The sequence below is a fragment of the Rhinopithecus bieti genome, unplaced genomic scaffold (genome assembly GCF_001698545.2).
Source record: "Rhinopithecus bieti isolate Rb0 unplaced genomic scaffold, ASM169854v2 scaffold_27306, whole genome shotgun sequence".
In the NCBI taxonomy this organism is placed as follows: domain Eukaryota; kingdom Metazoa; phylum Chordata; class Mammalia; order Primates; family Cercopithecidae; genus Rhinopithecus; species Rhinopithecus bieti.
The window spans coordinates 1,209,661-1,231,658 of NW_016812395.1; the positions used below are offsets into that span (position 1 = coordinate 1,209,661).

General features: G+C 41.4%; 2 protein-coding genes across 5 annotated transcripts in view; both read left to right on the forward strand.

Moving 5' to 3' along the window:
* PPP1R42 (protein phosphatase 1 regulatory subunit 42) overlaps positions 1 to 20,124 on the forward strand; it is a 65,771-nt gene extending 45,647 nt beyond the window's left edge. For all 4 annotated transcript variants that reach the window (XM_017896313.1, XM_017896314.1, XM_017896315.1 and 1 more), the window contains 3 exons: positions 1,157 to 1,288; positions 12,231 to 12,390; positions 19,403 to 20,124. In XM_017896313.1, coding sequence (XP_017751802.1) covers positions 1,157 to 1,288; positions 12,231 to 12,390; positions 19,403 to 19,514 — 404 coding nt within the window. In that variant the 3' untranslated portion in view covers positions 19,515 to 20,124. The remainder of the gene's footprint in view (positions 1 to 1,156; positions 1,289 to 12,230; positions 12,391 to 19,402) is intronic.
* A 1,486-nt stretch (positions 20,125 to 21,610) lies between these two features.
* TCF24 (transcription factor 24) overlaps positions 21,611 to 21,998 on the forward strand; it is a 9,080-nt gene continuing 8,692 nt past the window's right edge. Inside the window, exons 1-2 of the mRNA XM_017896305.1 lie at positions 21,611 to 21,639; positions 21,911 to 21,998. Of these exons, the coding sequence (XP_017751794.1) occupies positions 21,934 to 21,998 (65 nt within the window). The 5' untranslated portion in view covers positions 21,611 to 21,639; positions 21,911 to 21,933. The remainder of the gene's footprint in view (positions 21,640 to 21,910) is intronic.

Below are 21,998 nucleotides of genomic sequence, written 5' to 3' on the forward strand. Positions count from 1 at the left end.
AACATGGTAAAATGTTCACAACACAATATTAAAAGCAGGATGCAAAACTAATATAGAGGATTCCAATTTTACATACATATATCGAAAATAAAAACATGCTAAGAAATATACAAAAGTGTTACCAGTGATTATTTCTCATTGGGGAATAATTTTTTTATTTTTTGTGTGTTTTCCAAATGTCTTACAACATGCAAAAATTATTTGTATAGTTTATGAAGCTCAATTTCTATCACACCTCTGTAATCCCAGGGCTTTGGGAAGCCAAGGTGAGAGGATTGTTTGAGGCCAGGAATACAAGAGCAGCCTGGGCAACATAGTGAGATACCATCTCTACAAAAAAAAATGTCTTTAATTATCCAAGCATGGTGGCACATGGCTATTGTTCTAGCTACTCTGGAGGTTAAGGCAGGAGGCTCACTTAAGCTGAGGAGTTTTGCGGTTGCAATGAGCTAAGATCATGCTACTGCATTCCAGCCTGGATGGCAGAGTGAAATCCTGTCTCAAAAATAAATAAATAAATAAACAAACATAATAAGGGGTATGGTCAGGCATGGTGGCTCATGCCTGTAATCCCAGCACTTTGGGAGGCTGATGCAGGCGGACTGCTTAAGCTCAGGAGTTCCAGGCCAGTCTGGGCAACATGGCAAGACCTTGTCTCTACTAAAAATACAAAAAAATAGCTGGGGATGGTGGTGCACACCTGTGGTCCCAGCGACTCGGGAGTCTGAGGTGGGAGGATCACTTGAGCCCCAGGGGGCAGAGGTTGCTGTAAGCCAAGATCACTCTATGCACTCCAGCCTGGATGACAGAGCGAGACCTTGTCTCCAAAAAAAAAAAGAGAAAAAAAAAAAAAAAAAGAAGGGGGTATGGATAATAATTACGGAGCCTTTTAATGTTTTATTTGATGATATTTCCATTGTTTATAACAAGCACATATTCTTTTTGATATCAGAAAAAATCTATAAATAAAATCTCAACAAAAGTACATACATTGTGTAATTAACGTATTTTAAAAACAAATTTATTTCAGTCTATGGTGTAACTTAAGTTTCTGTGCTCTGAACCAGAATTGTATATTTTGACTTACGTTTATATGTATATACTGTATATATGTATATATATGTATATATTTTTTAATGTATGTATTTTTCTCCAGAATATCTTGACGGAAAAGAAATTAAAAATATAGAAAGACAATTTCTAATGAATTGGAAAGCATCCAAAGATGCCAAGAAAATCAGCAAAAAAAGGAGCAGTAAAAGTGAGGATGCAAGCAATTCACTCATAAGTAAGCACTCTGTCACTCATTAGGTGACTGCTCTTCTAGCAAAGGAAATATTCTAAGCAACAGAAAAATGCCAACAAATAATATGTTTTTTGTTTAGTTTGTTGTTGTTTTATGGGTTTTTTAAAACTTATTTACTTAGTTGTACATAAGTACAATTTGTCTTGTATTAAAATTTTACCTATAATGTTTATGTAAATGGTAGCCACTGTGAACAACAGCTGTGTTTGGTTTTGTGTAAACATAGAGCGACAAGGGTAGGGGAAAATGTATAATTTTATATCTGGCAAAAGTGCATGATATCAGCTATGTAAATTGTGAAACCTAAGCCACTCGTATATTTGTTAAGTAACAGTGCAAAAAGGCCAGGCACGGAGGCTCACGCCTGTAATCCCAGCACTTTGGGAGGATGAGGAGGGTGGATCACCTGAAGTTCAAGGAGTTCAAGACCATCCTGGCCAACATGATGAAACCCTGTCTCTACTAAAAATACAAAAAATTAGCCGGGCATGGTGACAGGTACCTGTAATCCCAGCTACACGGGAGGCTGAGGCAGTAGAATCGCTTGAATCCAGGAGGTGGAGGTTGCAGTGAGCCGAGATCGTGCCATTGCACTCCAGTCTGGGCAACAAGAGCAAAACTCCATCTCAAGAAAACAAAAAGATGCAAAAATAACATTTTTTATCAGGATAGAAAATAAAAATATATCATGACCACATCTGTGGACTGTCCCCCTTCTTATGCACATACCCCAACACCTGAAAATTTGGATTATAATATACCTAAAGTTGTGTTACAAAGGCCATACCGACCTCCCTTGCCTAACTAATGCAACAAAATGTAACTAAGAGCAATGTGTAACAGTTAATCTTCATTTTGGAGCATCCGAGAATTAACTAGTCTGGCCGGGCACAGTGGCACATGCCTATAATCCCAGCACTGTGGGAGGCTGAGACAGGCAGATCACCTGAGGTCAGGATTTCAAGACCGTCCTGGCCAACATGGTGAAACCCCATCTCTACAAGAATACAAAAATTAACCAGCCATGATGGCAGGTGCCTGTAATCCCAGCTACTCAGGAGGCTGAGGCAGGAGAATCACTTGAACCTGGGAGGTAGAGTTTGCAGTGAGCCAAGATTGCGCCATTGCACTCCAGCCTGGGTGACAGAGCAAGACTCCATCTTAAAGAAAAAAAAAGAAGAACTGCCTAGTCACAGATTTTTTAGCCCACAACTTTGCAATGAGCCCCTTCCTCCTTTCCATGATAGTGTTTGATTCTACGACTGACTAAGGGAGGGGATAAGGACATAGTGAAGGGGCTAGGCCAGGGAAATAGGAAAAGGGAAATGGGGACACTGTAGTGAGGTTTTATGCACAGATAGCATATCCTAGGAGCTCTGTCACTCTAGGACATGGTGTCTGACATGAGGAGGAATACAGGTGGAGAGGTATGGAGCTCTAGTGATTTTGCCATATCATGTTCACTGAATACAAACTATGGGGCCAAACATGGTGGTTCACACCTGTAGTTCCAGCACTTTGGGAGGCTGAAGTGGGAGGATAGTTTCAGCCTAGGAGTTCAAGATCAGTTTGGGCAACACAGTGAAACCTCATCTATACAAAAAATATTTTAAAATTAGCCAGGCATGGTGGTATGTGCCTATCATCCCAGCTACTTGGGAGGCTGAGGGAGGAGGATCACTGGAGCCTGGGAGATCAAGGCTGTGGTGAGCGTGATTGTGCCACTTCACTCCAGCCTGGGGAACACACCAAGACCCCATCTGAAAAAAATAAAGAATATAAACTATGGAAAATCATTAAGTAGAATGGGACTTTCTTAGTTGATAATATACTCATGAGTATATTGCAATATACTGTGTTGCAATGTGAATTTCTCAAGATCTGAAACTTCTAAAATAGTCAGAAGGCATGATTCCTCTGTTCATTCCTGGCTGGCTGTGAAGGGCAGAACTAGACCTAGAATAAGGATTCTAGTATTTTATATATTTTCAGTATTACAGCAAAGATGTCACTTTTTAAATATTTAATACCAGCCTCACCCCAGAGTTGGGCCAATTCTAAAAATAATGTAGTTTCTTTCATTTTAACTGATTTCAAAAATTCTTCCTAATTTAGGGACAGCTACATTAATTGTTAACTTCAGTGAAATTTGACAAAATAATATGTCTTTAAATTTACAACTTAAAAGAATTATAGTCTACTAACCAAAGCAATCTATACAATGCAATCCCTATAAAAATGCCAATGACATTCGTCACACAAATAGAAAAAAAATCCTAAAATGTGTGTGGAACCCCAATAACCAAAGCAATACTGGGCAAAACCAACAAAGCCAGAGCCACCACACTACTAGACTTCAAGGTATACAACAAAGCTATAGTAACCGAAACACCATGGTACTGGTATAAAAACAGAAAAATAGACTAGTAGAACAGAATAGAGAACCCAGAAACCAATCCACTTAGCTACAGCCAACTGATTTTTGACAAAGGTGCCAAGGACATACATTGGATCACAGCTCACTACAGCCTTGATCTCCCAGGCTCAAATGATCCTCCTGCCTCAGACTCCCAAGTAGCTGAGATGACAGGTGTGTGCAACCATACCCGGCTAATTTTAAAATACTTTTTGTAGAGATGAAGGCTCACTGTGTTGCCCAAGCTAATTTGGAATTCCTAGGCTCAAGCTACCCTCCTCTTCAATAAATGGGGATGGGAAAACTGGATATCCATATGCAGAAGAATGAAACTAGACCCTCAGCTATCACCCTATGCAAAAATCAACTCAGTATGGATCAAAGACCTAAATATAAGACCTGAAACTATAAAACTACTAGAAGAAAATAGAGGAAATGCTTCAGGACATTGGTCTGTGAAAAGATTTTATAATAGAACCTCAAAAGCACAGGCAACGAGAACAAAAATAAACAAATGGGGTATGTCAAACTAAAAAGCTTCTGCACAGCAAAGGGAACAATCAAGAGTGAAAAGACAACCTTATAGAATGGGAAAAATATCTGTAAACTATTCATCTGACAGGATTATTAGTCAGAATATACAAGAAACTGCAATATCTCAACAGCATAAAAACAACAATCCAGTTTTAAAATGGGCAAAGGATCTGAACAGACATTTCTCAAAAGAAGACATATAAATGGCCAACAAATATAAGAAAAATATGCCCAATATCACTTAATCAGCAGGAATGCAAATCAAAACCACAATGAGGTGTCATCTCATCCCAGTTAGGATGGTTATTAACAAAAAGACAAAAAATAACAACAGCTGGCCAGGCACAGTGCTCACGGCTGTAATCCCAGCACTTTGGGAGGCTGAGGTGGGTGGATCACTTGAAGTCAGGAGTTCAAGAACAGCCTGGCCAACATGGTGAAACCCTGTCTCCACTGACAATACAAAAATTAGCCAGGCGTGGTGGTGCACGCCTGCAATTCCAACTACTCGGAAGGCTGAGGCACGAGAATCACTTGAACCCAGGAGGCGGACATTGGCAGTGAGCCGAGATCGCACCACTGCACTTTAGCCTGGGTGACAGAGCTAGACTTAGTCTCAAAAAATAAAAACCAAATGCTGGTGATATGGGTTGGCTGTGTCCCCACCCAAATCTCATCTTGAATTGTAGCTTCCATAATTCCCATGTGTTGTGGGAGGGACTTGGTGGAAGATAACTGAATTATGGGGGCAGTTTCCCCCACACTGTTCTCATGGTAGTGGGTAAGTCTCATGAGATCTGATGATTTTATAAGCGGTTTCCCCTTTTGCTTGGCTCTCATTCTCTCTTGTCTGCCACCATGTAAGACACGCCTTTTGCCTTCTGCCATGATTGTGAGGCCTCCCCAGCCATGTGGAACTGTGAGTCCATTATACCTCTTTTTCTTTATAAATTACCCGGTCTCAAGTATGTCTTTATCAGCAGCATGAAAATGGACTAATACAGCTGGTGAGGATGCAGAGAAAAGGGAACTCTCTTATACACTGTTTGTGGGAATGTAAAGTTGTACAACCACTATGGAGAACAGTATGGAGGTTCCTCAAAAAACTACAAATAGGGGGCTGGACGCTGGGCTTAGAACTGTAATCCCAGTGCTTTTGGAGGCCAAGGCAGGAGTATCAGTTGAGACTAGGAGGTCAAGACCAGCCTGGGCAACAAAGCAAGATACCATCTCTTCAAAACATTATTTTAAAATTAGCGGCCAGGCGAGGTGGCTCACGCCTGTAATCCCAGCACTTTGGGAGGCCAAGGCAGGTGGATCACTTGAGGTCAGGAGTTCAAGACCAGCCTGGCCAACATGGTGAACCCTCATCTCTACTAAAAATACAAAAAAATTAGCTGAGCATGGTGGCACACAGCTGTAATCCCAGCTATTCGGGAGGCTGAGGCAGAGAATTTCTTAAACCTACAGCCCGGGTGACAGAGCATCTCAAAAAAAAAAAAAAAAAGCAAAACAAAACAAAAACCTACACATAGAACTACAGATTTTCCTCAAATTTAAAAAAATTCCTTGAGTTAAAAAAAGAAAAAGAACTACTATATGATCTAGCAATCCCACTACTGACCATCTATCCAAAGGAAAAGAAATCAATGTATCAAGGAGACATCCACACCCTCGTGTTTGTTGCAGGAGTATTCACAATAGCCAAGATACAGAATCGCCCTAAGTGTCCAACAGATGAATGAATAAAGAAAATGTGGTATATATACACAATGGAATACTATTCAACTATAAATAAGAATGAAATCCTGTTATTTGCAACAACATGGATGGAAATGGGGGACGTTATATTAAGTGAAATAAGCCAGAAACAGAGAGTGGAACAGTGCATGTTCTCACCCATCTGTAAAAGCCAAAAAAAACAAAAAAACAAAAAAAACAAAAAAAAAAGTTGATCTCATAGAATTAAAAAGTAGAACAAAGATACTACAGACTGGGAAGGGCAGAGGGAATAAGGCAAGGGAAGAGAGAGATTTGGTGAAGGTTATAAAATTACAACCAGATAGGTGGAATAAACTTTAGAGTTCTATAGCAGCTGTCCCCAACCTTTGTAGCAGCAGGGACTGGTTTTGTGGAAGACAATTTTTCCATGGACCAGAAGTGTGGTGGGGATATTGTTGGGATGATACAAGTACATTACATTTATTATGCACTTTATTTCTATTAACCTTGCACTGTAATATATAATGAAATAGTAATTTACCATAATGTAGAGTCAGCAGAAGCCCTGAACTTTTTTTCCTGCAGCTAGATCATCCTATCTGGGGGTAATGGGAGACACTGACAGATCATTGGGCATTAGATTCTCACAAGGAGTTCACAACCTAGATCCCTCACATGCACAGTTCACAATAGGGTTCGTGTTCCTATGAGAATCTAATGCTGTAGTAGATCTGATAGGAGGCAGAGCTCAGGTGGTAATGCGAGTGATGGAGAGCAGATGTAAATACAGATAAAGCCTCGCTCACTCACCTGCCACTCACCTGCTGCTGTGCGGCCCAGTTTCTCATAGGCTACAGACCAGGACCATTGGGTTGGGGACCCCTGCACTATAGGATGACCATAGATAACAATCATATATAGTTTAAAATAGCTAGAAGGAGAATATTGAATGTTGCCAACACAAAGAAATGATAAATGTTTGAGATTATGTATATGCTAATTTCCCTGATTTGATCACTGTACATTATATGTATTACAACATCACTATGTACCCTATAAATATGTACAATTATGTCTCAACTAAATTTTTTTAAATTAGCCATTTAATTTTCTCAAAACAGTCCTTATTAATCTCTTTATAATCTAGTGTGAGCACCAACTAACAAAAACAATCTTTTTTTTTTTTTGATAGAGTAATCTCTCTGTTGCCCAAGCTAGAGTGCAATGGCACGATCACAGCTCATTGCAACCTCTGCCTCCCAGGTTCAAGCAATTCTCCTGTCTCAGCCTCCTGAGTAGCTGGGATTACAGGCATGCGCCACCACACCTGACTAATTTTTGTATTTTAGTAAATAGGATTTCACCATGTGGGCCAGGCTGGTCTTAAACTCCTGACTTCAAGTGATCCACCCACCTCGGCCTTCCAAAGTCCTGGGATTACAGGCATGAGCCACTGCGCCCAGCCCAAAAACAATGTTTAAAGTCATGTAGATAAATTAACAACAAACTATCTGAAAAGAAATTATGAAAATAATCCCATTTACAATAACAACAAAAGAATAAAATACCCAGGAATAAATTTAATTAAGGAGGTAAAAGACATATGCTGAAAACTACAAAACATCAATGAAAGAAATTAAACAAGACATCTTCTGCAATGTCTGCTTATACATTTTAAAAGAAATTAAACAAGACACAAATGAAAAGACATCTCATGTTCATGAACTGGAAGACTCAATATTGTAAAATATCCATAAGACCAAAAGTGATCCACAGATTCAGTGCAATTTCTATCAAAATCCCAATGGCATTTTTTACAGAAATAGACAAAAGCAATTCTAAAATTCATATGGAACCAATGAAGACCACAAATAGCCAAATCAATCTTAAGAATGAAGAACAACTGTAATCCCAGCACTTTGGGAGGCCGAGACGGGTGGATCACGAGGTCAGGAGATCGAGACCATCCTGGCTAACACGGTGAAACCCCGTCTCTACTAAAAAAAAAATACAAAAAACTAGCCAGGTGAGGTGGCGGGTGCCTGTAGTCCCAGCTACTCGGGAGGCTGAGGCAGGAGAATGGCGTAAACCTGGGAGGCAGAGCTTGCTGTGAGCTGAGATCCGGCCACTGCGCTCCAGCCTGGGTGACAGAGCGAGACTCCGTCTCAAAAAAAAAAAAAAAAAAAAAAAAAAAAAAAAAAAAGAATGAAGAACAAAGCTGAAGGCATCACATTTCCTGATTTTGAAATATATTATGTAGATACAGTAATCAAAACAGTATGGTACTGGCAGAAGACAGACATATAGAGAAACAGAACAGAATAGAGCACCCAGGAAAAAATCCATGCATACGTAATCAATTGATCTTTGACAAAGGTGCCTAGAATACACATGGGGGAAAGAAAAGTCTCTTAAACAAATAGTGGTTTTTGTTTCTCCAAAGAAGACATACAAATGGCCAACAGGTATATGAAGAAATACTCAATGTCAGTAATCATCAGGGAAATGCAAATCAAAATTGTAATCAGCTATCACCTCACACCTGTCAGGGTGGCTTTTTTTTGTTTGTTTGAGACAGAGTTTTACTCTTGTTACCAAGGCTGGAGTGCAATGGCGTGATCTCGGGTCACTGCAACCTCTGCCTCCTGGGTTCAAGCAATTCTCCTGCCTCAGCCTCCCGAGTAGCTGAGATTACAGGCTTGTACCACCACACCTGGCTAATTTTGCATTTTTAGTAGAGACGGGGTTTCGCCATGTTGGTCAGACTGGTCTCCAACTCCTGAACTCAAGTGATCCACCTGCCTCCGCCTCCCAAAGTGCTGGTATTACAGACATGAGCCATTGTGCCTGGATGGCTATTATTTTTAAAAAGGTAACACGTGTTAGAGAGGATGTGGGCCGGGCGCGGTGGCTCAAGCCTGTAATCCCAGCACTTTGGGAGGCCGAGACAGGCGGATCACGAGGTCAGGAGATCGAGACCATCCTGGCTAATACGGTGAAACCCTGTCTCTACTTGAAAATACAAAAAACTAGCCGGGCGACGAGGCGGGCGCCTGTAGTCCCAGCTACTCGGGAGGCTGAGGCAGGAGAATGGCGTAAACCCGGGAGGCGGAGCTTGCAGTGAGCTGAGATCCGGCCACTGCACTCCAGCCTGGGTGGCAGAGCAAGACTCCGTCTCAAAAAAAAAAAAAAAAAAAAAAGAGAGAGGATGTGAAGAAATTGGAATCCTTGCACACCACTGGTGGGAACGTAAAATGGTGCAGCCACTATAACAAACAGTATGAACGTTCCTCAAAAAGTTAAAAATAGGACTGCCATATGACCCAACAATCCCACTTACGGATATTTATCCAAAAGAATTGAAATCAGGATCTCCAAGAGACATCAGTACTCCTATGTTCATTGCAGCACTATTCACAATAGCCAAGATGTGGAAACTAGGTACATGGACATTGGAGAGATGAATGGATAAAGGAAATGTATATTAAATGGAACATGGAACACTATTCAGCTTTACAAAGAAAGGAAATTCTGCAATATGTGACAACATGGGTGAGCCTTGAGGATATTATGCTAAGTGAAATGAGCCAGGTCAAAGAAAGACAAATACTCATTCAACTTATATAAGATATCTAAAATAGTTAAATTCATACACTCAAAGAGTGGAGTGCTATTGCCAGCAAATGAGAGGAGGAAAGGGGGACTTAACTAATCAATGGGCATAAAGTTTCGGCCAAACAAGATGAATAAGCTCTAAAGATCTACTATACGACATTGTACCTAAGGTAAAACAATAATGTATTGTACATTTAAAACTTTGTTAAGAGGGTAGATCTTGGCTGGGCACAGTGGCTTACGCCTGTAATCTCAGCACTTTGGGAGGCTAAGGCAGGCAGATCACTTGAGGTCAGGAGTTCGAGACCAGCCTGGCCAATATGGTGAAACTCTGTCTCTACCAAAAATACAAAACAATTAGCTAGATATGGTGGCGTGCGCTTGTAGTCCCAGTTACTTGGGAGGATGAGGCAAGAGAACTGCTTGAACCTGGGAGGCAGAGGCTGCAGTGAGCCGAGATGGCACCACTGCACCCCACCCTGGGTGACAAAGCAAGACATCATCTGAAAAAAAAAAAAAGGAGGGTAGATCTCATGTTAAATAGTTTTGCTACAATTTTTTAAAGTCCGTATAGAGTGTTACAGTATGTAAGCTTCATTTCAGACCTTGTGGTAGTTGCTGTTATGATAATTATTAATAATTTAAAATGGAAAGCACTCGGAATTAGAAGGCAAAGAAGAGGGGGCAAGGGAAGAAAAAAGAACTGACATTTACTGTGCTAAACATTTCAGATATTTACACACATTATTGCATTTAATTATTATAACCTGTGAGGCAGAAGATTATTATATGCATTTTGCAGATGAGAAAGTTCAGTTTCAGAAAATGAAGTGACTTGTCTTGAGTTTACAAAGCTAGCAGGGGGCACAGGCTAAATTAAGTTGGGGTAGAAGGACAATTAATCATCTAAAGCAATAATGCTCTACTTAGAAGAAATTCAATTTGGTGGGAATTTGGGAAAATCACAGATATGGAAATATGTGATATGTAAACAATTTTTATAACTAAAAAGGAGCTAGAGGAAATAGGATAATACAACAAATTTCAAAATTTTAAAAGGAGTACTCAAATAGATTACATAATTTACTATATTGAAAAATGGGCTTGGCTGGGTGCGGTGGCTCATGACTGTAATCCCAGCACTTTGGGAGGCTGAGGCAGGCAGATCACCTGAGGTCAGGAGTTCAAGACCAGCCTGGCCAACATGGTGAAACCCAATCTCTACTAATAGTACAAAAATTAACCAGGTGTGGTGGCGGGCACCTATCATCCCAGCTACTAGGGAGGCTGAGGCAGGAGAATCGCTTGAACCCAGGAGGCAAGGGTTGCAGTGAGCCGAGATTGTGCCACTGCACTCCAGCCTGGGTGACAAGATGAGACTCCATCTCAAAAAAAAAATCATCTCTAAAATCAATTAAAATTAAATTTAAAGTGAATACACTGACTCGCTGCAGCAGAAAATTTTCTGAGCTTTTCTCAGGAGTACTTGGTTATTCTTCCTTGGCCATTTGTAGGTCCTCCTTCCCCTTTGCCCATGTTTGCCATCCCCATCCAAACAGATGGTACAAACCTGGAACTCTCAGGCTTAAAAGCAGTGACATCCCTGTATACATGTATATAAATATACAATAACTCTATCCTTTTGTACATGTCCAATAGCAGACTATATGGTCTTTATGCAAAGACTTTTATAACTGCAAGAGAAAGGGAAAGCATAAATTAAAATCTAGAAAATATATTATGTATTTTCAAAATCTACAGTATACCTACCTTTCAGGTCTTTAGAAGAGTTAAAATGAACCTTTTAAAGGCACCTCTGCACAACCAAATAGATTGTAAGGGAATAGGAATTCTTAAAAGATGGTAATAATTTTGTACTTCCTAATCTTTTATGTATTTTGATAGCCTTGTAAATTTAGAGCTCTATATTGGGGATTATGGTAAAATTATAGGAATTATTATAACCTCTAACTTCAAGGATCTTACAATTTAAAAATCTTATCCTAAGTATAGCCATATAGCTATATGACACAATATTGTAAACATACTTTAATATCTTAATAAAATCCAAAATATACTCACATCTTTTAGCACTTTCTTTTATAGCACTTCTATAGAAAAATTCATAATAAACATTAAGCACCTCGAATGTGTCCAAGAATATGCCAGTCACTGTGGATTAGAGGTGAATAGGGCTGTCCCCACTTAAAAGGAACTTACTGCTGGAAAGGGAGAAGGATCTGAAAGCAGGTAACTGATGTGGACTGCTAAGTGCCAGAATAAAGGTATGGACAAATCCCGAAAACGATACATGACTAATTTACTCCCTACAAGTGAAACAATTTGAAAAAATAAACTAACTCAGAACAGTAAAATTAAGGGCAGTTAATATTTATATTAATGTTGGCATGCCCATTTTATTTTATTTTAAAGAGTTGACCAAGAACTTTCATGTATAGGTTTTTGTGTATGAAAGTCTGCACTATTTTTTCTTGGGTTATTAATTTTATTACTAGTTTTACTGTGTATTCATTTAGCTCTATTTAATTTTTAGATAATCTAATATTGTCATACCCTTTTTTACAATTCAGTTATTAGTTTCAAAGCAGAATGCTTTTATTTCTTTGTGTGCTACAGGTAACTTTGAAACAATGCATCACTTCGTTCCTGTTTATTACCCACAGGTGGGTAAGCCAAAATTAGTCTTTTTCTCTGAAATACAGAGATACCCTGTAAATGGAAATGCATCTCCAGAAAGTTCCCGAGAAGATTACACTAAAATTATTGAAGAGATGGGGTAGGTTCTTTCAAATATTTATGTGACTTTATCTTTTTGGTGGGGAAGAGACATCTTCACAGTAAACAAAGAGGAACAGAGGCCATCCAATCTGTCTCCTAGTTCTTTGTTCTCAATCTTTTTTGGCCAAACATAGAAAGAAAGAAAAAAAAAGGTTCATTGTTGGTCTGCCCAAACAGTCAGAGAGTTACAGTGGGAAGGGGTGTTTTCAGAAGACTTGGCAGTTAGACTGGATACACCCACTGAGGTAAGGTAGGGGACTCAGAAAAGTCCCAGAGGCAGTAGGTAAAGACAATGATCAGGGATTCTGTCAAAGGAGCCTGAGGCCTAGCTGATGACCAGTGGGTGGGCGACTGCACAGCATATGGTTGCAGAAAGTCCAGAGGACTACAGAATTAGGCTACTTTCACCACTTCTACAAACCAGATTTTTAAGCTGTTGTCTCTGAAGGAGACAGAAGTTTCTCCTGATGAGGAAAATTTGCTTTTGGTTTAAAAAAGGTATTGCTTTGATGGAAAATAAACCAGAGCTGGGGACAGTTGTTTACGCCTGTAATCCAGCATTTTGGGAGGCTTAGGTGGGCAGATCATTTTAGACCAGGAGTTCAAGACCAGCCTGGCCAACAAGGAGAAACCCCTTCTCTACAAAAAAAAAAAAATACAAAAATCAGCTGGACATGGTGGTACGTGCCTATAGTCCCAGCAACTTGGGAGGCTGAAGTGGGAAGGTCACTTGAGCCTGGGAGACAGAGGCTGAAGTGGGAGGGTCACTTGAGCCTGGGAGACAGAGGCTGCAATGAGCTGAGATCGCTCCACTGCACTCCAGCCTGGGCAACAGAGTGGGACCCCATCTCAATAAATTAAATAAATAAATATCCATACCAGAAAGTAACTTCATTTATATGTAAAACATGAGACATCTGCCATATGCTGGGCAACACTGAATATAAAAACTCATTTGAGTTTGAGTTTTTGTATTCTGACAATCCTGTTTTGAGATAATGAGAGAATCCTGATCTCAAATATTTTGCCACAAACAAGCTGGGGAGTCAAATATGGTATAACTACTCTATAGTGTGATAAATGCTATGGGCTTTAAAAACCAGATCCTGGCTGGGCACGGTGGCTCAAGCCTGTAATCCCAGCACTTTGGGAGGCCGAGACGGGTGGATCATGAGGTCAGGAGATCGAGACCATCCTGGCTAACACGGTGAAACCCCGTCTCTACTAAAATACAAAAAACTAGCCGGGCGACGTGGCAGGGGCCTGTAGTCCCAGCTACTCGGGAGGCTGAGGCAGGAGAATGGCGTAAACCCGGGAGGCAGAGCTTGCAGTGAGCTGAGATCCGGCCACTGCACTCCAGCCGGGGCGACGAGCGAGACTCTGTCTCAACAACAACAACAACAACAACAACAACAACAACAAAAACAGATCCTAATACATCTTATACATTTTGCATTAAACTTATTTTTTCATTTATAATCAATACAATGATTGCTCTATTGATCCAACCATATCAGATTAGTGATTGCAATATACTAAAGGCCAATAGCATATTTCATTGATAAAGTAAACAGAGCCAGGGGACATACTTTGGAATCGTTTTCCTTTTCCCAGAACTGCCTACTGAAGGTCAAGTGGGCTTATCATGAGACCCTCTTTGCAGGGTCCCATCAAGGGATGATGATTTAGAATTGCCTAGTATGGCCCACTTCAAGAAGCCCTGTGAACATTACTACTGCACTGTCCTACCCCTATTCCCTGCAGAGTGGCTCAGGCTTGCTGGGATGCAGTCTTAGGAGAGAGAAGGTCTGTGGGTATGGAAAATGCTTTATTTGGGGAAGAAGTGAAAGGATATGCAGGGAGTCCTCGTTTTGGTCTTGCCTCCTCTCCATTCACAATAAAACAGGAGCTATGTGAGACATTTACTGCTTATGTCCATTGTCATTACTACCAAACCACTGCCTACTTGTCCATAGCACAATAGTTTCTTAAAGGTTTACACAACTGTTATCAATTCCACAACAGTGCTCTTAAGTTTTGTTTCTTTGCCAAGCATTTTGAAAAATCTTGCTAGTATATCATCAAGGAAGAAAATAAAACAATAAAAATGACACAGCCTCAGAAAACAATGTTGATGTATTCTATACATTGCCACGTACATTGTTAGATCAATAGTGAGCTGTGGCCCATTCCACATACTCTATAGCCCCAAGCAAAGCTCAAGTTACTAGAAGTGCACTGATAAAACATCAAATCACTCTACCCTCATTTTCCTAACTACGAACACTAAATACAGAACTAAATGCATTTTTAAAAATACAAACTACTATGTACTGCAAAGATAGGCTATCCTAAATGAAGCCAGCAAACCAGAAGGGTTCTGTGAGAACATAAGAATGTCCTGCCTCAGCCACCATCAAGTGAAGCCAATTATGTTCAATCCTGAGTCTTCAATTTTATCCTGTGAAAAAGTATTAAATAAATGTTTAAATGCTTATTATTTCCTCAGGCAATAATTTCACCTTAGGTATGCCAAAATATTGTTTTAGTATATCAAAAGATTTAATCTGTATTAAATGAGATTATCAGTTCTACCTCTCTTTAATAAAAGGTAATCAAATATATTACAGTTTCATCAAACCCTTGATATAGATTATCAGGGCATGCCTTTTGCTAATTTTAGTAATATAACATAAATCTAGGAGATAATGAAAACAAAGCTAGAAGGTCAGTAAAGTGTTAAAAACAAAATACTCAGCCCAAACACAAAGAACAGATTTTTAGTTTCTAGAACATTGATTAAAACTACCCCTTGCCTTAATTACTTTAAGGGAAAGAATGAGCTGGCATCAGCAGACATGTCCCTACACTCTATATTTAATATTCAAGGTGGGGAGCCTGCTCAGAGGTGGAAATAAGCTTACAGTGCATCTTCCAAAAAGCTAAAGGTATGTGCCCCACACTCCTTTAGGGTTCTACACACTGGGGGCTGTGCCTGTATCGTATGTGGAGCCAGTGAAGCAACATCTGTCCAGAGACAGGGGAATGTTTTCCACTTCTTTTATAAATGCATGCAATCTGTGCTCATGTATATTTATACAAGCCTCCTTTCCCTACTGGGAGGAAAAAGTCAGACTCATTGACGTTGTTTTTGACCCTCAAACTGAACTTGATACTATCAATGTATACTTTAATTAACGATTAGGTCAAAACTATTTTTTATTTAAAGGCTGATTCTGAACAAATGCCTTCACTGTTCAATTTTTTAAAATATGGTATTAAACAAACAAAAAGGTACACATTATTGCTTCTTTCTGTGTTTGTCACAGTAAATACTTCTGACAGATGTTTCCTCTCTTTGCAAACATGCTAGGAGGTGCTTGAGCCTTAGTAATTTTAAAATAGACATTAAATGCATTTATATATTGCATATAAAATCCACTGAAAATACTCTGTAGCACCATACAATAAAAAACAAATTGTTACTTGATTATTTAACTATCTTTCAAACCCAAGCAATGTTAATAAAGTCAATCCATCTCTTTTGTTAATGTAAAATAATAACTTTCTAGCTGGGTAAAATGCCCTTAATTTCAGATACCTTTAAGGAATACAAATCACTGGGGCCCATAATTCACAGGAAATATTCACTATATTAACTATTTATAAAATACCTAGTACCCTTTGTTAGAATATGGAAGCGTTAGATTTCTTTGAATTAAAAAGTGAACTTGAATAACAGTCAAAACAACCTTCCTTCACCACTGTTAAGGTTGTTTGAACAGTTGTAACAACAGATCTATGTACTTAGGAAAGAATTTTTAAAACTCAGATACTTTTAGTCACAAAACTCTGGAATTTTGTTATATAAACTCACTTGCAAATTTTGCTTTGTTAAACATAACAGTCTTTAATTTATATGCAAAAATAAGCTTATGTGTGTCAGTAATATAGGTATAATGTTAATATTTGGATTTGCAGTTCTCAAAGAACCATTTTGAAATTAAGATACTCCCCTCCTTCCCAAAAAAAGCACAATAGTGGTAAGCAATATAGTTTTTTTAGGCTGGGTGAGGTGGCTCATGCCTATAATTCCAGCACTTTGGGAAGCTGAGGAAGGAGAGAGGATTGCTTGAGGCCAGGAGTTCGAAACCAGCCTGGGCAACATAGTGAGACCTCATCTCCATAAGAAAAAAAATTTCAGGTGTAGTAACACGTCTCTGTAGTCCCAGCTACTTGGGAGGCTAAGGTAAGAGAATTGCTTGAGCCCAGGAGGTTGAGACTGCAGTGAGTCGCGATTGTGCCACTGCACTCCAGACTGGGCAACAGAGCAAGACCTTATCTCAAAAAACAAAAACTTTTTTAAGTTAAAACAGACTAGTTTTAGTTAAAACAAGCTAGTTTTTGTGACTTCCGTCAATGGTTTACTCTGTGAACAAGAGTTATATAAGACCTAATTCAAAAGAATTATTTTCCATTTTAAAATGCCTATATTTTGAAAGCTGACGCTTCATTATCCAAACAAATTTTTATTTATTGTTTTATTTTTTTATTTATTTTTATCTTTTGGAGACGGAGTCTCGCTCTGTCGCCCAGGCTGGAGTGCAGTGGCGCAATCTCGGCTCACTGCAAGCTCCACCTCCCGGGTTCATGCCATTCTCCTGCCTCAGCCTCCCAAGTAGCTGGGACTACAGGCGCCAGCCACCAAGCCGGCTAATTTTTTGTATTTTTAGTAGAGACAGGGTTTCACCGTGTTAGCCAGGATGGTCTCTCTCTCCTGATCTCGTGATCCGCCCGTCTGGGCCTCCCAAAGTGCTGGGATTACAGGCGTGAACCACGGGGCCCGGCCTATCCAAACAAATTTTAAAAGACAGTGAAAGTCTTTTAAGAATACTATAAGCCCCATTTTATAGATGGGAAAATGAGGCTTGGAGAGGTACAATCAGAAGGACCCAAGGTCACACAATTGCCATGAGCAGAGCTAGGACTTGAACACAGCTCACTGACTCCAATAGCCAACCTCTCAAGTACTCTGCTGGGGACTCTCAAACAAAACCACCCTTAGGAACAGGAAGTTAATAAATGAGAACAGGTAAGGAGGTGACTAAGGTGAATTGGAAAGCACATGTCCAACTAAAGGCAACTGTAGCTATTCAGCTCCACAATGGTGTGGCCAGATGGACATGCATCACACTAGCTGACAAGTGAGATATCTCGATTACGAAATCATCTGATTTTTAAATATTTAATTTTTTCTTAAAAAATAACATGTACTAGAATGGATAAAAAGAAAAAACAAAAGCTGGTAATGCTGGCTAGGATATGGAGCAGCTGGAACTCTCGTGTACTACTGGCTGGAATGCAAAAATAGTACAGACACTTTGGACAGTAGTTTAACAAATTATTTTATTTATGTATTTATCTTTTGAGAGACAGGGTCTCACTTTGTTGCCCAGGCTGGAGTGCAGTGGCTCAAACACAGCTCACTGCAGCCTCAACCTTCTGTGTTCAAGCAATCCTCCTGCCCCCGCTTTCTGAGTAGCTGAGACTACAGGCGTGTTCCACCACACCCATGTAATTTTTAAAATTTTTTTGTACAGACCAGATTTCACTATGCTGTCCAGGCTGGTCTCAAACTCTTATACTTAAGGACAATCCTCCCACCTCAGCCTCCCAAAGTGCTAGGATTGCAGATGTGAACCACTGTACCCAGACAGTTTGACATATTCTTATAACATTAAGCTGGGCATGGTGGTACATGCCTGTAGTTACAGCTACTTGGGAGGCTAGGGTGGGAGGATCACTTGGAGGATCACTTGAGCCCCAGAGTTCAAACCTACAGTGAGCTATGATCGCACCACTCCACTCCAGCCTGGGTGACGGAACGAGAGCCTCCTCCAAAAAAAAAAACAAAAAAACGGTAAACATATATTTAACACATCTAGCAGCTAGTGGTTCACTCCTGGTTATTTTCCCAAGTGAAATGAAAACATATACTCACAAAAACCTGTACCTGAACATTTATAATATTATTCATAATCACCAAAACCTGGAAACAATCCAAAGGTTTTCTTTCTTTTTTTTTTTTTTTTGAGACAGAGTCTCATTCTGTCGCCCAGGCTGGAGTGCAGTGGCGCAATCTCAACTCACTGCAGTTCCAAAGGTTTTCATCTGAGGAATGGATAAATAAACTGTGGTACATCTGTACAATGGAATACTATTCAGCAATACAAAGGAATGAACTAGTGATATACTCAACAACATGGATCTCAAAAGCATTATGCTAAGTGAAAGAAACCAGACTCAAAAGGTTACATACTATATAATATGCTTCTATTTGTATGACTTTCTAGCAAAGGCAAACTACAGAGACAGAAAACAGATTAGCAGTTGCCAGAAACTGGAGGTGGGAGAAAGGGTGGACTGCAAAGGGTCAGCACAAGATAATTTTGGAGAATTAATGTTCTGTATCTTTATTGCATTGATGGTTATAAGACATATGTTTATGAAAGCTTGCTGAACTGGGTGAATTTACACTGAAAAGGGTGAATTTAACTATGTAAATTACAATTTAAATAATGAGGGAAATAGTTGAAAGGTGAAAAAAGTACCAATTAATCTGTTTTATATACATATAAAACATTTATATATTAAAAACAATATGGAATAAATTGATATGTGTGATTATATTGCATTATAAGGACAATCTGGGTGCAAAATATAAGAAGCCCCAGACACCTCAAATTTGCCTCATCTTAGACCTGGTCCACCTTTCCTCTAATATTATTTCCATACCTCTCACAAATCACAGATTTTTTATTCTTCGCTACATCAAGAGGAAAATCTTTTTTTCTGCTTCCTTTTTAAAGCACAACAAGATTTACACAGTTTGGTGACTAATCATTAGCCTTTAATATTGTTATTGTGCCCTAGATTCTATATGTTTGCTACCTTTTGGGGATACTTTCATTGTTTTAATTTAATGCTTTTTTCCCCCTCTATAAATACAGGAATCTCTCTTTGAAGCAATCTGAAAGCTTGCTGACAAAAAATGATGTGCATGAACCTCACCTTTTCCATAACCCCAAAGAAAAAGAAAATTTGTTTGCGGAAAATGAGTAAATTCAGCCTCAAGTGACAGGAAATGTTTGATTTTGTTTTTAACCGTATAGGACTAGGCAACACTATCTTTTGTGGGTTTGTAGCTTTATGGTATCTCACATAGAAAAACTTTTAAGTTATTGTTTGATTTGCTGCTTTATAGAATCTGAAACATTGCTTTCCGCCTGTGAATTCAGGGATCTAGTTGCTTTATTCCTCATTACATACAATTTACTGGGAAAATCTGTACTTTTTCATTCAGCAATAGAAGCCCCTTCAATGGCGCGATCACAGCTCACTGCAGCCTCAACCTCCTGGGCTCACGAGATCCTCCCGTCTCAGCCTTCGGGGTAGCTGGGACTACAGACATGAGCCACCGCACCAAACCTCTTTTTGAATCAATAGAATTTTGGTGTGCTTCTTTCTAAAGTGTAAATCTAATTACAGTTATTGGGTGGGAATTGAGATGAAAGCCTAAGTACCATTCTGACTCACTAATGTACTTAATTTGTGGACCAGTACATCCAAATAGTGCCACCAGGACTGATGACGACTTGGTTACAGTAGTTCCAACTTAGAAATCTACTGGAAAGTATTAAATGATGGTGCATATACAAGAGCGCGGTTTCTTCAGTGACATTTTAAATTTGATATTCCGATTGACCCCAAAGAATATAAGAAAATATCCTGCTCTTGGCTTGAGCCCAAAAGTTGGAGGCTGAGGTGAGCCGAGATGGCACTACTGCACTCCAGCCTGGGCGACAGAGACCCTGTCTCAAACACAAAAACAGAAAATGTCCTACTCTGCGAATTGCAGGCATTGTTTCGAGTGTGTTCTAATTATGTTGTTGGAAAGTACTCAGATTTCACCTACGAAGGCGACGGGTCCAGGACCTGCAGAAACCGCTGCGGATTGGGGCGGCCGGGGGCCCATGGCTTTCTGGGGCGACTCTGAACAGGCCTTGGGGCGCAGTGCCGGCTTTCTAAAGAAGGCTGGGATCGGGTCCTGCCTCGCTGCAAGTCACGCTTCTCGTGGGTCCACAAGAGCAAAACCAGAAAAGAATGTCCAAATAATTAAAGAGCGGTGGCCCCGCGGGGCAGCGGGGCAGTCAGCAAAGGTCCGCGTCCCCAGGGAGAAGCGCCCACGATCCAAGGGCTGCCTGCTCTGGGAATTTCTTAAAGAATTACAGACAGCGGGAGCATTCGGGGTCTGGTAGGAAGTGCAGTGTATCTCCCAGCTTTAGGGTAACTAGGACAGTATGAATCTTTTACCTTGTGGTAGAATAAACGGCTAGCGCCTCGATGTGGCGCGCTCGACTTTTCCTCACAGAGCCTAAAAGACACGCTCAACCAAACGGCAACGTTCCCGCCTCAGCTGGAAGCGGCCTGGAATCAGACAGGACCCGAGGAGGTAGGACCTCGGCAGCGCGAGGTTAACCACAGGCCTCACCCGCGGCCTCCAGCCCTGCCCCACCGCAGCCGGCAGCCGACACCCCAGACTCTCCACACACCGCCCTCAGCGAGGCGCCTCGGGAAAAGCAGAGTGAGGCGCTGAACCGAGGGGCGGGGCCAGGAGGACGCCCCGCCCCCTGAGCCTGCCCCACTGGGCGGTTTGATTAATGACCCTCTAAGCCGCTTCAGCCCCTGGTGTAGCCCCTCCGGTAGGTCAGGCCCTCCGCCCGACCTGCCGTAGCCGGCCCGAGCCGCGGGGCGCCCCCATAAAAGTCACGGCCAGCGTGAGTTGGAAGCAGCCGTCGATTTGGGCTTCGGCCGGACGAGGATGGAGTGACCAGTGCGGTCCTAGCCACACAGGCCCTGCTCCACGCCCCTCTCCCGCCGCACAGCAGAGCGGAGCTCCACTCAGCTGCTCCAGGAAAGGTGAGGGGCCCGTCAGACGCGTACTGTGCGGCTCCTGGGCTTGGAACGGTGGCGGGTGATTACTCCGAGGTGAGGCTAAAGGTCCCCCACTCCTCGGGCAGAAATCCCCCCTGGCGTGAAAGGCCGAGGGCGGCTGGTGAGCCGTGGTTTTCCGCGGCGTCGGCGAGGAGGAGCCGCGCCACCTCTCGTGCGCGCCGGGTTGGATAAAGTCGCCGAATCGCGAACGAGTGCCGATCCCGAGCTGAGCTTCCGACATCTTTCTTCCCGGGTAGAGTAGACCTTTCGCTTAATTTGTCCCTGAAAAGCAAAGCCGGCACCGCGCCTCTCTTCATCCTTCTAGGAAGCCCAAGAACTCCAGAGCCCCGCAATTCGCCCCAGACGTCGGGAGGCAAAACTCTCCCCAGGCAAAACGAGCTCTCTTTAGAGCGCCCTCAGCCCCGTTGGGCTGCTAGTGGGCGCACGGGGAGAACCAGGGGGCTGCGCCTCTCAGGTTAAGCCCGACCACCCCCCGGCCTCACCGCACCTTCGGTCCTTTGCAGCGCGCGCGGCGCGGGAAGCTGCCATGGACCGCGACCGCCCCGCGGGCAGCCCTCTCAGCGTCAGCGCAGAGCCCGCGCCCCTGGCCGC